This window comes from Crinia signifera, chromosome 6 (assembly GCF_055691185.1).
Source record: "Crinia signifera chromosome 6, ASM5569118v1, whole genome shotgun sequence".
In the NCBI taxonomy this organism is placed as follows: domain Eukaryota; kingdom Metazoa; phylum Chordata; class Amphibia; order Anura; family Myobatrachidae; genus Crinia; species Crinia signifera.
The window spans coordinates 177,798,299-177,815,187 of NC_139222.1; the positions used below are offsets into that span (position 1 = coordinate 177,798,299).

At 43.0% G+C, this 16,889-nt stretch overlaps 1 protein-coding gene across 1 annotated transcript in view; it reads left to right on the forward strand.

Annotated features, from left to right (window-relative positions):
• The window catches only part of ATAD5 (ATPase family AAA domain containing 5), a 59,284-nt gene that overhangs the window by 25,396 nt on the left and 16,999 nt on the right, over positions 1-16,889 (forward strand). Inside the window, exon 15 of the mRNA XM_083148237.1 lies at positions 1,812-1,985. Coding sequence (XP_083004363.1) covers positions 1,812-1,985 — 174 coding nt within the window. The remainder of the gene's footprint in view (positions 1-1,811; positions 1,986-16,889) is intronic.

Consider the following 16,889-nt stretch of genomic DNA (forward strand, 5'->3'; position numbering starts at 1 on the left):
CCCTCCCCTTTTATAATATAAGCTCTCACAAGCATGGCCCTCTTACCTCATGTGCACTTCCTTCTATTGCCTAAACTATCTCCAAGGCATCTTATCCCTTTGTTTTACGCCACCCTAATACTTATTTTGGTATAGTCTGTTGATGCAGAAATGTTTCTATACCCTTTACTTGTCCTATATTGTCCTGAACTGTGTCATGGTTTTCTTGTCTTGATTACTTGTTAATGATCTCTGTAACTGGGCACTGCAAATGCCCGTGGTGCTGTATAGATAAATTATATTATTTATTTAAGTTTCTTATATAGTGCACACATATTCCGCAGCGCTTTAGAATATTTAAACAGTCACATCAGTCCCTGCCCCAGAGGAGTTTACAATCTATATTCCCTACCACATGTACACGCACAGACATTCATTCTAGGGTTAATAACCTACCAGTATATTTTTGGATTGTGGAAGGAAACTGGTTTACCCAGAGTAAACCCACGCGAGTACGGAGAGAATATACAAACTCTGCACAGTTAGGGCCATGGTGGGAAAATAACCCATAATAGGCAGGTAAGCACTTGGCTTGATTTCTGCACATATTTGAAAAATTCACATATCCGGACAAGCTACATAAAACAGCTTCCTTTATTGTTTTTTTACAATAACAGGCAGGGAGACGTTTGCAGTTAAAATGGGAGGGTAGAGGTGGAAGTTCTCATGACTCATCTGCATTTTTCCATAGCTCATCATGTTAAACATACACTACATAAAAATGCAGTTTGAGCCATTGCCTCTTGTCAAACGGAGCACTGAATCAATGCTTTCCAGTATTTTTGGGAAGTTCTGTTTGTAACAGACAAGATCATTGCTTTAGCGACATGGGGTAAGAGTTCAACCATCTTCTATTCCCAAGTGATGTGTATTTGGTGCATGCAGGAGAGTTGACTGCATTTTGTGGCAGTTTTGCCTGGTCTAAATGATCCCTTCTTTTTCCACTTCTGACAAGAATTCTGAAGTACATCAAGCTGCTTGTATTACGGTAATCCTTGTGGCTACAGGCTGGCTAACTTGGACTTTGTATTCAGACCTTCTACATCAGTGGTTCCCAACCTTTATCTCCCGTACCCCTTGATTAGGCTATTTGAGTACCCCTCCTCTAATTTTAAAATATCCACAGTTCTTTCGAGTGTAGTGCAAGTGAGCAGTGTGTGTCCTTATATTAAGGAGTAGTGTGCGATCAGGATTCGGGTGCCTCTGTCTGGCTGTGCACTGTCTCCGGGGGTTTCCCATGAACACTTGTGGGATTAATGCCGCTGCTTCCTTGCTGGCTGGGCAAAAGCACGGGGAGACAATGATGACGGAACTGGAAGTGATGCACCATGGTTCATCTCCAAGGCAATGGGAGACTTCTTCCTCCTTCTGCCATTACCAATATTTTTTTTACCACCAAGCAGCCTGCAGTGTACCCCTTGTAGACTTTATCAATATTTATTATACAGTCTGTTTTTAATCCTTTGAGTGCCAGCGTCTCAGAGATGCGCAAAATATCTGCTGAAAATGCCAGCGTCGCTCACATTTAGTATAGAAATAAAAAAAAAAGTTGTGTAAAAAAAAAAAAAGATTATATTTCCTATAAGGTATACATTACAGGTCATTATGATGTATAAAAATGCTTGCTTGCCAATTTTCACACTTATTTTGACATTCCCTTGACACTCAAAGGGTTAAAATTGCTACAATTTTGCTTTATATGGAGCCCATATTTTGTATTTGTTATCTAAACTTTCACATAACGGTAAACTAATTGAATTGCATATTTTTAGGGAAACTACTCTCCCCAAAGCGAGTTGTCTCTTCTCCAAGGAAGCCTCCTTTATCACCTAGAGGACGTGGATTCAAAAAAGGTCTTGCCCCCAAATCCTTGACAAACTTTTTCAAAGCTACAACTAAGCAGACAACTGAAGAAAAGACAACTGAAGAAAAGAAACCGAATAGAGGTATTGGCTAACATTCTAATGCCATAACAAATTATTAAATGGCCCTATTTGACAACACATTTCTATGGGGTGGATATGCCAAATGATTGTGAGATATAAAGTGGAGAAGTGCCTATAGCAGGCATGTCCAAACTATGGCCCTCCAGCTGTTGTGAAACTACAAGTGCTATTAGGGAATGCTAAAACTATGGCAAGGCATGCTGGGATGTGTAGTTTCACAACAGCTGGAGGGCCACAGTTTGGACATGCCTGGCCTATAGCAACCAGTATGCTTCTATTTATCACTTTTCTACAAAAGTTTGATAAATTTGCCCCATATGATTTACTTTTAACCCCTTCCTGACACAGCCAGTTTTTGCCTTCCTGACAGAGCCATTTTTTTCAAATCTGACATGTTTCACTTAAGTGGGGATAACTTTTTTTTGCTTTTACTTATCCCAGTGATTTTGAGATTGTTTTCTCGTGACACATTGTACTTCAAGTTAGTGGTAAATTTGGGTCGATACAGTCTGTGTATTTTGTGAAAAATACCAAAATGTCGTGGAAAAAATGGAAAATTTTGCAATTTGCAAAATGTCACATTTTCTGCTTGAGAGACAAATAAACATACCACTCAAAATAGTTAATAACTAACAAAGACCATATGTCTACTTTATGTTGCCATCATTATTTCAACCTCCTTTTCATTTTTTTGGACACTAGGAGGCTTCAAATATGAATAGCAAATTCTCAAATTTTCAAGAAAATTTCAAACTGATTTTTTTAGGGACCAGTTCAGTTCTGATGTGACTTTGAGGGACTTGTATGTGAGACACCCCCATAAATGATGCCATTTCAAAAACTGCACCCTCACAGTATTCAAAACAGCATTTTGGAAGTTTGTTAACCCTTTAGGTGTTTCACAGGAATTAAAACAAAGTGTAGGTGAAATTTCAAAATTTCTTTATATATATAATATGTATGTATGTATATATATATATGTATGTGTGTGTGTGTGTGTGTATATATATATATGTGTGTGTGTGTGTGTGTGTGTATATATATATGTATGTGTGTGTGTGTGTGTGTATATATATATATATATATATGTGTGTGTGTGTGTGTGTGTGTGTATATATATATATCTATCTATCTATCTATCTATCTATATATATCTATTTATATATATATATATATATATATATATATATATATATATATATATATATGTCATATAAATGAATTTCTGCCCAAAATCAAATATTTAACTGTGCTGCTGCTGGCGGGAGGGTGGGAGGGGGGCTGGCGCTGCGGCTGCTGGCTGGGTGGGAGGGAGGGCTGGAGGGAGGCTGCCGGGAGGAAGGGCGGGTGGGAGGGCGGTTTGCCGCTCGGTGGTGATCGGTGCTGTACTTAACAGCACCGATCACCACCGATCTCTGTGTTACCGAGCGGCTTAGCCGCCGGTAACACAGAAAACGCTGCAATTGGCTGTTCACTTTTGAACAGCCAATCGCAGCGATCGCCGACCGGGGGGGGCACCCCTGTCTTCCCTGGGCGGCGAGGGGGGATGTCTGCTGTCAGGTACAGCAGACATCTCCAAACTGTCACCGCGTCTATAGACGCGGTGACAGTTTAAAGCCATGACGTATATATACGTCATGTGTCAGGAAGTCCTTCCCGACCATGACGTATATATACGTCAAATGTCGGGAAGGGGTTAACATACAGTTCACTAGGCTTTCAGTATGTGTTACACAGAAGCAGTGGTTCACATGAGTAGATAAGTCATTTGGCAGTGAGGTAATCCCAGAAGAAGCTTGATTTTATTTTTACACTGTCGCTTAAGCGGCTGAGGCCGCCCCTGCTGTCAATCACTGATGGCAGCGTGGGCGGCCACATCACTCCCGCCGGCGCCGGAACTCCCCCACGATACTGTCAAGAGGGGTACTCGGCGGGGGAGACTACAGCACCTAGCACTGCCGGACATCTTCCCCAGGCAGCGTGGCCGGATCTCCGGGAGCAGGTAAGGCCCTCTGAGGGCACAAACCGCTGCTGTGCTGCGTGCTGTGGGAGACAGCCGCAGTAGCTGGCGTGGACACTACCTTCGGGCAGGGACTCCACTAGACCACCGGGGCCAGAGCGCAGGCTTGATCATTAGGATCCATTTTAACAGGCTCCCTTTGCCCCGGTGGGGACAGTCCAGCAAGAGGGGGTGGCGCTTGGCCTGTAGCACCTCCCCCAGCTTTGATGCCAATCTCTCCGCAGATCTGCCATCCATCAAGCTGTTTAACCCTGTGCCCACCCTTTCTCTTAAGACCAGCGGCCATCTTAGGCACAGTCTTCCAGAGTGCGGGTACAGTCTCCCCAGTGAAACAGTTTACAGGCTGATTAAGGCTTTCACAGACACCCTAATCCCTTACTCCATAGAGTTTAAGCGGTTGATACAGGGTGTGATAGCATTTATTGGATATACCAGCTAATTGTAAGTGCTTGTGTATGTGACTGTATTGTGCTGAACTTTTACTCTCATTCTCTGTCAGTACTTTTGCACTGTCCACTGTATTTCTCACAAATCTTCTGAGGAAGATTACAGAGGTTTTACCTCTCAGGTCACATACATTCAGTGATATCACTGTAGGTTTTCCTCCGTAGTTATACCGATTGTGCACTGTAATCCCCCTCTATGGTTTTTTTGCATTCTGTCCAAACGGGGGCGCAATCAGACAGTCTCCCAAGCTCTTGTCTTGCAAGAGTTGTCCTGCAGGCCTGTCTAAACAGGATGTCATTCAGGAGGGGCTATGTGTTAATTGCTTTATCCCCCATGGCCAGTCCGCTGCCACAGCGGTTTCCCAACAACCTCCCTGGGCAGCTTTTCAGCAGTTATTAGGCACCATAGTGGATCCCCTGTCGACCACGGTGCAGACCTTGCGACAGACTACAGTAGCCATGCAAAAGCTGCTGCCTAATGCTGCACAACCGAATAGGCCTCTAACACCATTGCTTACTGTAGCACGGGATGACACAGATGATGATGGGGATAATGACAATGCTGATGATGACATTAATATTGACTATGACCAGGATGATGATCCTATGCCTACAGAGGACAACACTCCTGCTTCACAAGTAGAGACAGCCTCTCATTAATGCCATTCATTTAGTATTATTGTCAGACTCTGAGGAGCCTGAACCATCTGTTAAAACCAGAGATGTTTTTAAAAAGCAGAAAGTGATCAAGGCCCAATTCCCTCACTCTGACCATTTGATAGAGATCAGGAGGGATCAATGGGATGCCTTGGGGATAAAGTCCACTATTTGTAAGAAGCTATTGTCCAGGTATCCCTTACCTCCTGAGGATTGTAAACCATGGGAAATTCCTCATGTGACCAGGTTAGTTAAACCTTCAGTATTTGCGGTCACTTCAGGATCTGTCTTAAAAGATCCTACGGACAGGCGCTTGGAACACTCCCTAAGGGCCATATTCTCATTCACTGGAGCGGTCCAGAGACCTACCATAGCAGCGACCTGGGCGGCTAAAGCCATTTTACCATGGGTACAGGTCCCAGAAGACAAACTTACCCAAGACGCCTCTGAGGATGCCAAGCTATGTGTGCTTCACATTAAACAAGCAGCATTTTACATTATGGAGGCTATGTCAGATGCGGGTACAGATGGAGCGTGTCCCATCTTTTGCCGGCGCTCGCCAGATCCCTTGCACTGGCGAGCGCTGGCGATAGAGACTGGGACGCGCGTGCGTCTCAGTTTCCAGTCGGTGGGGGGACGGGAACCCTGTCCGTCTCCGCTTCAGGGAGACTGACAGGGTCAGGAGGGGTGCGGCAAGGCAGCAGGGACCCGGGGGGGAGCCCCTTATGGCGGCTGGCGGGGGATGGTGGCTGGCGAATCTTCCACCATCCCCTGCAAAGATGGGCCACGCTCCATCTGTACCTTAGCCGCTAGAGCATCTGCCAGTTCCGTTCAGGCCCACCGCATCATTTGGTTAAGACCATGGAAAGCGAACCTGGAATTGAGGAGCTTAACAAGATTGTGGCCTCGCTGGCAGCAGCCAAGACTGTGTGTCTGCTCTTGCTGTTCCATTTTTGTGTCTGCCCACAGCTATACCACAAAAAGCTAGGACCTCTTCCTTTCGTCCCCAGGGTAAAGCCCGAGGACAGTCCTACCCTAGAAACCCTCCTGCCAATAAGGCAAGTAAGGCAAAGCCCAAGCATTCCTGGACCGCTAGACAGGCCCCTGCCAAACCATATAAACCTTCTGCAGGATGGGACGGGCCTCCCGCAGGGGGACCCCCAAGTGGGAGGCAGCCTTCTCCACTTTGCCCACCAGTCGCCATCCACAACAAAGGATGCCTGGGTAAGAGAAGTTGTGTCAAGGGGCTACTCATCTCATTCAAAAAGCCTCCCCCACGCAAGTTTTTTTGTAGAGGCTTGCCCCACAATTCACACAAAGCAGAAAAATTACAAAAAATTCTGAATGGTCTGCAACAGTCTCGAGTCATTATTCCTGTCCCTCATCCCCAGAGGGGACTCTGTTATTACTAGACTCTGTTCCTGGTTCCAAAACCAGACGGCACTTACAGGCCAATTCTCAACCTGTAGTCACTCAACAAGCCCTGGAACCATGGCCTCCCTGGACATTCGGGACGCTTACTTGCATGTCCCAATTTTACCAGCACACCAGAAATATCTAAGGTTTTCTATTCAAAATCGTAATTTTCAATTCCACTTGGCCTAGCCACTGCTCCCAGGATTTTTACAAAAATCATGGCGGTCATGGCAGAACACCTTCACCACCAGGGAATCAGGATATTCCCATACCTGGACGACTTAGGGCCTTATTTTGGTTCATTCTTTCTGACAAAATCCTTCTTAGATGGGCAAAACCATGTGCACTGCAGGTGGGGCAGGTGTTACTTGTGCAGAGAGAATTAGATTTGGGTGGGGTTTTACTTCAAAGTGAGATCTATATTGCAGTGTAAAAATAAAGCAGTCAGTATTTTCCCTGCACAGAAACAAAATTACTCACACAAATCTAATTCTCTCTGCACATGTTACATCTGCCCCCCTGCAGTGCACATGGTTTTGTCCATCTAAGAAGGATTTTGTCAGAAAGAATGAACCAAAATAAGGCCCTTAAGGTGGCCATACACACGCAGATCTGTCTGGTTGGAACAAAAACCTGGTTATGGATGAGAGCAAATGACAGTTGACCATTTGCTTGGAAATGCTGAAAAACTGACACTGTCACTCATCCATAACCATGTTTTTGTTCCAACCAGCCAGATCTGCAGATAAATCTTACTAGTGTATGGGCACCTTCACTGTTAGTGGCCAAGTCCTGTTATCTCCTCTACAGATAACAAACAGGATACTCCAACAACACGGTTGGCTCCTCAGTTGGGAAAAATCATCACTCATCCCCTCGCACCAAATGCTGCATTTGGGTGCACTCCTGGACACTCACTCCTTGAGGATGTTTCTCCCCAGGGACACAGGTTCCTTGCAACACCGAATCCGGTTGTTTTTGCAGAGTCCCAAAATCTCATTCCACCTGGCAATGAAAATTCTGGGCCTGGTGGTGTCAACTTTCGATATGGTGGAGTGGGCGCAGTTTCATTCATGCTTCCTCCAACGCCTCATTTTGTTGAAATGGGATGGACACCCTCACCACATCAGGTCAATGTTTCTCACGTTGACTCAGGAGGTAAGACCTTCTCTTCAATGGTGGCTGCAAACAGACCACCTGACTCGGGGTCATCCATTCTAATTCAGAGTGGAAGATTCCCACTACCGACGCCAGCCTTCGAGATTCAGAACGGCAGGGGTGCGCATGTAAATAGCTGTGTAGGCTATACACACAGCGATTTTTACATGCGTTTTCAGGTATTTTCTGAGTGTTTTTTTAAAATCGCTCAGAAAATGCCTGAATATCACCCAGTGTGTGGGGCCCTTTATACTTTTCTTAGTGGAAGATGACAAATCAAAATACTTAAAGAAAAGGTAAAAATAACTTTTAAGACTGTCTTGTAAAAAAACTCAAACTACTGTTCAAATGGGTCGGCTTACTCAGGTCGCGAGGGATTAGATATATGATCTAGAAAACATGTTCTAGCAATGGATTTATAGTGCTGAATTCCTGCAGTCATACAGCTAAGCGCAACCTGTATAAAGTCTGCTGTGAAGAAATGCATAAGACTAATACACAGCTGGAAGATAACATGCCATACTAGGTGCTGACTTGTGTCCCGCCTTATGATTATAGCTTCAAGTTATGCTATTTGAAGGACGATTTTGGTCTTTTAGATGGATTTGTTGTACTTGCAGACTTTGGTTTTGGGGCACTTTTTATATATTGTACATGGAAACAATTCCTTTTTAATTTTATTAATATACACTAAAATATCTCTCATCGTGAAAGTTTTTTTTTTTTTGAGAATATATTTTTAAATACCGAACATTCATTTTCAAATGATCACAGTATTTTGGATAGTATATTATTCTGTAGATCACACTGGTACGGCTGTATTTGTTAATCGAACAAAAGAACAGAGGTAGTACACCAATTGGGTGTCCTAATGTGATGTATTTGGTGAAAATTTTCACAAAAAGGATAGGAAATCTGAAGTATTACTAATATTCTTTAATCTAAAGGTCATCCAATATGTGACTTAGAAAATGTCAAGGGAAAAGGTTCTGCGACCATACACTCCCGCTAGGGATTAGTGAGATTATATTTCATCTAGACTTTAGTAAAGCTTTTGACACTGTCCCACATCGCAGACTGTTAAATAAACGTGAAAATTTGGGATTGGATTCTAAGATAGTTGAATGGATAAGAGCGTGGTTGCAGGACAGAAAACAGCGTTGTAGTAAATGGAGTACAGTCAAAGGAGGGAAAGGTTACAAATGGAGTACCCCAGGGATCTGTACTTGGACCGGTGCTTTTTAATATCTTTATTGGTGATATTGCAAATGGAATTGAGGGTAAAATGTGCCTTTTTGCAGGTGACACAAAGGTATGCAACAGGGTAGACACACCAGGAGGGGTAAAACAAATGATTGAGGATCTAGGTAGATTAGAGGAATGGTCAAGAGCATGGCAACTACAGTTTAATGCCAAAAAATGCAAAATCATGCACTTGGGTCTCAGAAATCCATAGACTAAATATAGTATAAATGGCACTATAATGGAAACTACTGAGGAAGAGAGGGATCTAGGTGTCACTATTTCAGGGGACTTAAAGGCAGGTAGGCAATGTAACAAAGCAATGAAGAAGGCAAGTCAGATGCTTGGTTGCATAGGGAGAGGTATCAGCAGTAGAAAGAAAGAAGTAATAATGCCACTGTATAGGTCATTGGTACGACCTCACCTAGAGTATTGTGTTCAGTTCTGGAGGCCATATCTCCAGAAGGATATAAATACATTAGAGACTGTACAAAGAAGGGCAACTAAAATGGTGCATGGCCTACATCACAAAACGTACCAGGAAAGACTAAAAGATCTTAATATGTATACTTTAGAGCAGAGAAGGGAAAGGGGGGACATGATAGAAACTTTCAAATATATCAAGGGTTTTAACAAGGTACAGGTGGGAGACATTCTTCACAGGAAGAGGAGCAGCAGAACACGAGGACATGCACTGAACTAGAGGGAGGGAGATTCAGGGGAAATGTGAGGAAGAATTACTTCACAGAAAGAGTACTCCCATCAGAGGTGGTAGATGGAAATACAGTAGTACAATTTAAACATGCTTGGGATAAGCATATTGATATCCTTACAAAAAAATAAGGATCCAAATATGCTTTGAGGTAACATGTTTAAAAAAGGGGCAGACTAGATGGGCCAAGTGGTTCTTATCTGCCGTCAAATTCTATGTTTCTATCCCTGTGTTTTGCGGCAGTGGACGGATGGATGAGAGGAAGGAATATAAGAATTTGTATTTGAATCTGCTGTCACCAGATCAGCTTCCATTTCCAGGGCAGGGGGTTCTAGAGGTGTTCTGGTGATGAGTTCAATGACTAATACAGATGATAGGTCGTGGTGGTCCTGAAGAAGGGTATTTATTGGGGTCTGTGTGGATATAGAAGCAAATTGTGGCTTAAATGGAGCCACAATGGAGCTACCTTGGGAGTGATCATCCAAACACTACAAAGTCTTTTCGAGTGGTTGCCCTTCCAGGTACTGGCCTCATAGTGCCGATCTTCCAAGATCGCATGAATTTGGGCACATCCAGTTTGTTATGGCAGTAGGGAGTAATACTCCACAATTCTAGGCAATGCCATAACCGGGTTGATGAAGAATAGTCACTAATTGTAGAATTCAATTCAAACACATATGTTGCAGTTGCAATGGGTATACCTGTAGCAAGTGCATAGATGAAGACTTTCACATTGGAGACAGAAAATAAGTAACAAATAGTATAAAATCACAATGTATCACATTAGGAACCCGATTGGTGAATTATCTGACTGGGCTGTTTAGTTAGGTTGACAAATACAGTCATACCAGTGTGATCTACAGGATAATACAGGATAAAAAAATATTGTGATAATTTGGAACTGACTGAATTTTTTTAATTGTATTCAAAGTGATTGAATAGACATATGTAAGTATATAGCAATAAGTTTGATTTTTGTTGTTTCAATTTTTTAACCCCTTCCTGACAGAGCCAGTTTTTGCGTTCCTGACAGAGCCATTTTTTTCAAATCTGACATGTCTCACTTAAGTGGGGATAACTTTTTTTTGCTTTTACTTATCCCAGTGATTTTGAGATTGTTTTTTCGTGACACATTGTACTTCAAATTAGTGGTAAATTTGGGTCGATACAGTCTGTGTTTTTTTGTGAAAAATACCAAAATATCGTGAAAAAATGGAAAATTTAGCGATTTGCAAAATGTTAAATTTTCTGCTTGTGAGACAAATAATCTTACCACTCAAAATAGTGAATAACTAACATAGACCATATGTCTACTTTATGTTGACATCATTATTTCAACTTCCTTTTATTTTTTTGGGACACTAGGAGGCTTACAATATGAATAGCAAATTCTCAAATTTTCAAGAAAATTTCAAACACTGATTTTTTTAGGGACCAGTTCAGTTCTGATGTGACTTTGAGGGACTTGTATGTGAGACACCCCCATAAATGATGCCATTTCAAAAACTGCACCCCTCACAGTATTCAAAACAGCATTTTGGAAGTTTGTTAACCCTTTAGGTGTTTCACAGGAATTAAAACAAAGTGTAGGTGAAATTTCAAAATTTCTTTTTTTTTGCAGATTTGCAATTTTAATACATTTTTCTAAGGAACACAGTACATTTTACTAGAGAAATGTGACTGAAAATTGATTCCCCCAATTCTTTTGTTTTCATAAATATCCTATATGTGGCCCTAGTGTGCACGGTGACCAAACCACAGGCTTCATAATAGAAGGAGCACCTACTTGATTTTGGAGCCTCCTTTTTATGAGATTATTTTTTAGGCACCATGTAGGTTTCTAGGCACCATAAGATGCTAAAAGTTAGGAACCCCCCCACAAGTGACCCCATTTTGCAAACTACACCCCTCAGGGAATTCATCTAGGGGTATAGTGTACATTTCAAACCCCCAGGGGTTTCACCAATTGTGGTACAACTGGGCAGTGAAAATGAAAAATTATTTTTTTTACACAAAAATACAGTTCTGGCTCCAAATTTGTCATTTTCAGAAGGTATGAAGGAGACAAAGCACCCCAAAATCTGTGCCCCAATTTCTCCCGAGTACGGCAATGCCTCACATGTGACCAAAAAATACCAGTTGGGTGCATGGCAGGACTCAGAAGGGAAGGAGTGATTTTTGGATTTTGCAGCTCAGATTCTGGTGGAATTTTGGTGGGTGCTATGTCGCATTAGCAAGACCCCCAAAGCACCAATACAGTGGAACCCCCCCACAAGTCACCCCATTTTGAAAACTACACCCCTCAGGGAATTCATCTAGGGGTATAGTGTACATTTCAAACCCCCAGGGGTTTCACCAATTTTGATACAAGTGGGCAGTGAAAATGAAAAATTACATTTTTTTACACAAAAATGCAGTTCTGGCTCAAAATTTTTCATTTTCAGAAGGTATGAAGGAGAAAAAGCACCCCAAAATCTGTGCCCCAATTTCTCCCGAGTACGGCAATGCCTCACATGTGACCAAAAAATACCAGTTGGGTGCATGGCAGGACTCAGAAGGGAAGGAGTGATTTTTGGATTTTGCAGCACAGATTCTGGTGGAATGAATGGTGGGTGCTATGTTGCACCAATACAGTGGAACCCCCCCACAAGTCACCCCATTTTGCAAAGTACACCCCTCAGGGAATTCATCTAGGGGTATAGTGTACATTTCAAACCCCCAGGGGTTTCACCAATTTTGATACAAGTGGGCAGTGAAAATGAAAAATTACATTTTTTTACACAAAAATGCAGTTCTGGCTCAAAATTTTTCATTTTCAGAAGGTATGAAGGAGAAAAAGCACCCCAAAATATGTGCCCCAATTTCTCCCGAGTACGGAAATGCCTCACATGTGACCAAAAAATACCAGTTGGGTGCATGGCAGGACTCAGAACGGAAGGAGTGATTTTTGGATTTTGCGGCTCAGATTCTGGTGGAATTTTGGTGGGTGCTATGTCGCATTAGCAAGACCCCCCAAGCACCAATACAGTGGAACCCCCCCACAAGTCACCCCATTTTGAAAACTACACCCCTCAGGGAATTCATCTAGGGGTATAGTGTACATTTCAAACCCCCAGGGGTTTCACCAATTTTGATACAAGTGGGCAGTGAAAATGAAAAATTACATTTTTTACACAAAAATGCAGTTCTGGCTCGAAATTTTTCATTTTCAGAAGGTATGAAGGAGAAAAAGCACCCCAAAATCTGTGCCCCAATTTCTCCCGAGTACGGCAATGCCTCACATGTGACCAAAAAATACCAGTTGGGTGCATGGCAGGACTCAGAACGGAAGGAGTGATTTTTGGATTTTGCAGCTCAGATTCTGGTGGAATTTTGGTGGGTGCTATGTCGCATTAGCAAAACCCCCCAAGCACCAATACAGTGGAACCCCCCCACAAGTCACCCCATTTTGAAAACTACACCCCTCAGGGAATTCATCTAGGGGTATAGTGTACATTTCAAACCCCCAGGGGTTTCACCAATTTTGATACAAGTGGGCAGTGAAAATGAAAAATTACATTTTTTTACACAAAAATGCAGTTCTGGCTCAAAATTTTTCATTTTCAGAAGGTATGAAGGAGAAAAAGCACCCCAAAATATGTGCCCCAATTTCTCCCGAGTACGGAAATGCCTCACATGTGACCAAAAAATACCAGTTGGGTGCATGGCAGGACTCAGAACGGAAGGAGTGATTTTTGGATTTTGCAGCACAGATTTTGGTGGAATGAATGGTGGGTGCTATGTTGCACCAATACAGTGGAACCCCCCCACAAGTCACCCCATTTTGCAAAGTACACCCCTCAGGGAATTCATCTAGGGGTATAGTGTACATTTCAAACCCCCAGGGGTTTCACCAATTTTGATACAAGTGGGCAGTGAAAATGAAAAATTACATTTTTTTACACAAAAATGCAGTTCTGGCTCAAAATTTTTCATTTTCAGAAGGTATGAAGGAGACAAAGCACCCCAAAATCTGTGCCCCAATTTCTCCCGAGTACAGCAATGCCTCACATGTGACCAAAAAATACCATTTGGGTGCATGGCAGGACTCAGAAGGGAAGGAGTGATTTTTGGATTTTGCAGCTCAGATTCTGGTGGAATTTTGGTGGGTGCTATGTCGCATTAGCAAGACCCCCCAAGCACCAATACAGTGGAACCCCCCCACAAGTGACCCCATTTTGCAAACTACACCCCTCAGGGAATTCATCTAGGGGTATAGTGTACATTTCAAACCCCCAGGGGTTTCACCAATTTTGATACAAGTGGGCAGTGAACATGAAAAATTACATTTTTTACACAAAAATGCAGTTCTGGCTCAAAATTTTTCATTTTCAGAAGGTATGAAGGAGAAAAAGCACCCCAAAATCTGTGCCCCAATTTCTCCCGAGTACGGCAATGCCTCACATGTGACCAAAAAATACCAGTTGGGTGCATGGCAGGACTCAAAAGGGAAGGAGTGATTTTTGGATTTTGCAGCTCAGATTCTGGTGGAATTTTGGTGGGTGCTATGTCGCATTAGCAAGACCCCCCAAGCACCAATACAGTGGAACCCCCCCACAAGTGACCCCATTTTGCAAACTACACCCCTCAGGGAATTCATCTAGGGGTATAGTGTACATTTAAAACCCCCAGGGGTTTCACCAATTTTGATACAAGTGGGCAGTGAAAATGAAAAATTACATTTTTTACACAAAAATGCAGTTCTGGCTCAAAATTTTTCATTTTCAGAAGGTATGAAGGAGAAAAAGCACCCCAAAATCTGTGCCCCAATTTCTCCCGAGTACGGCAATGCCTCACATGTGACCAAAAAATACCAGTTGGGTGCATGGCAGGACTCAGAAGGGAAGGAGTGATTTTTGGATTTTGCAGCACAGATTCTGGTGGAATGAATGGTGGGTGCTATGTTGCACCAATACAGTGGAACCCCCCCACAAGTCACCCCATTTTGCAAACTACACCCCTCAGGGAATTCATCTAGGGGTATAGTGTACATTTCAAACCCCCAGGGGTTTCACCAATTTTGATACAAGTGGGCAGTGAAAATGAAAAATTACATTTTTTTACACAAAAATGCAGTTCTGGCTCAAAATTTTTCATTTTCAGAAGGAATGAAGGAGACAAAGCACCCCAAAATCTGTGCCCCAATTTCTCCCGAGTACGGCAATGCCTCATGTGTGACCAAAAAGTGGCAGGACTCAGAAGGGAAGGAGTGATATTTGGATTTTGCAGCACAAATTCTGGTGGAATGATGGTGGGTGCTATGTCGCATTAGCAAGACCCCCAAAGCACCAATACAGTGGAACCCCCCCACAAGTGACCCCATTTTGCAAACTACACCCCTCAGGGAATTCATCTAGGGGTATAGTGTACATTTCAAACCCCCAGGGGTTTCACCAATTTTGATAAAACTGGGCAGTGAACATGAAAAAATTACATTTTTTTACACAAAAATGCAGTTCTGGCTCAAAATTTTTCATTTTCACAAGGAATGAAGGAGACAAAGCACCCCAAAATCTGTGCCCCAATTTCTCCCGAGTACGGCAATGCCTCACATGTGACCAAAAAATACCAGTTGGGTGCATGGCAGGACTCAGAAGGGAAGGAGTGATTTTTGGATTTTGCGGCTCAGATTCTGGTGGAATGAATGGTGGGTGCTATGTGGCATTAGCAAGACCCCCGAAGCACGGTGAAATTATGAACCTAATATTCCATAGATGTGTGGTATATTTTAAAACACTCCTTTATACATAGGCCGGGTTTGTCGGGGCAAGTGTCACACTGGAAAATAGTTTGCTTTCTTATTCCCTTTTTATAGCAAACTTTGCACCTTTTTTGTGTCCTGCCCTTTTTTCCAGTGGAGGGGATTTCATCAGGAAAATGCTGCCCTGGTACAATACGGGGGCCAGTACTAGAAGTACTGGGGCCCTCTGCCTGCTGGTTCCCAAATATTAGGCCCTTTATGACTTCCTCTTGAAAGTGCATAAATGTCCCCCTCTGGCCGGTAGAACGGAATAGCACGTAAGCGTTATACAGTGCCATCTGGATGATATACACGGCCACCTTCTTGTACCAGATTTTTGTTTTCCGCAGGGCACTGTACGGCTTCAGTACCTGATCTGAAAGATCCACTCCGCCCATGTACCTATTGTAATCCAGGATACAATTAGGTTTTGAGGTGTGGGTACTGGTACCTCGTACAGGGACGGAGGTGGTACTGTCTCCGTGAATTGTTGTCAGTATAAGGACATCCCTCTTGTCCTTATATTTGACCAACAACATATTTTCGTTGCATATTCCCCTGCTTTCACCCCTTCTCATTACTTGGGCAATGTGCGTTTTTGGGAGGCCTCTTTGGTTCTTGCGCACAGTACCGCAAGCTGCTGTACCTCTTGAACCAAGGGCCTTAAACAGGGGGATGCTAGTGTAAAAGTTATCCACATAGAGGTGATAACCTTTATCCAGGAAGGTATGCACTAAATCCCAGACAATTTTCCCACTAACACCTACGAGGGAGGGGGGGCATTCTGGCAGTTGAATTCTTGAATCCTTCCCTTCATAAACCCTAAACCTGTGGGTGTACCCTGAGGTGCTTTCACACAGTTTATACATTTTTATGCCATACCTTGCCCTCTTACTGGGAAGGTACTGGCGGAATTTAACCCTTCCTTTAAAATGTATAAGGGACTCGTCGATACAAATAAATTTTTCAGGGATGTACACCTCTTCAAATTTGGCACTGAAATGATCAATGACCGGCCTGACTTTGAATAGCCGGTCAAAGGTGGGATCATCTCTGGGTGGGCACTGTGCATTATCGGTGTAATGTATAAATTTAAGAATTGTCTCAAATCGAGTCCGGGGCATGGCCATACGGTAAAATGGAGTACTGTACAGAACATCTGTACTCCAATATTGCCTAATTTCTGGCTTTTTTACTATGCCCATATGAAACACCAGACCCCAAAACGTCATCATCTCTACTGCATCTACAGGGGTCCACCTAGCAAATGATGACGTGGGGTTTTGAGCAATAAACTGCTGGGCATATAAATTAGTTTGGTCCACCATTAAATTTATAAAATCATCAGAGAAAAATAATTTGAAAAAGTCAATTTCTCTGAGACCTGTGGAATCAAATTGGATTCCTGGCATGGCCAAAAACTCAGGAACCTGGGGCTCAAAATTGTCTGGTGGTGGGGTCCATACTAGATCAA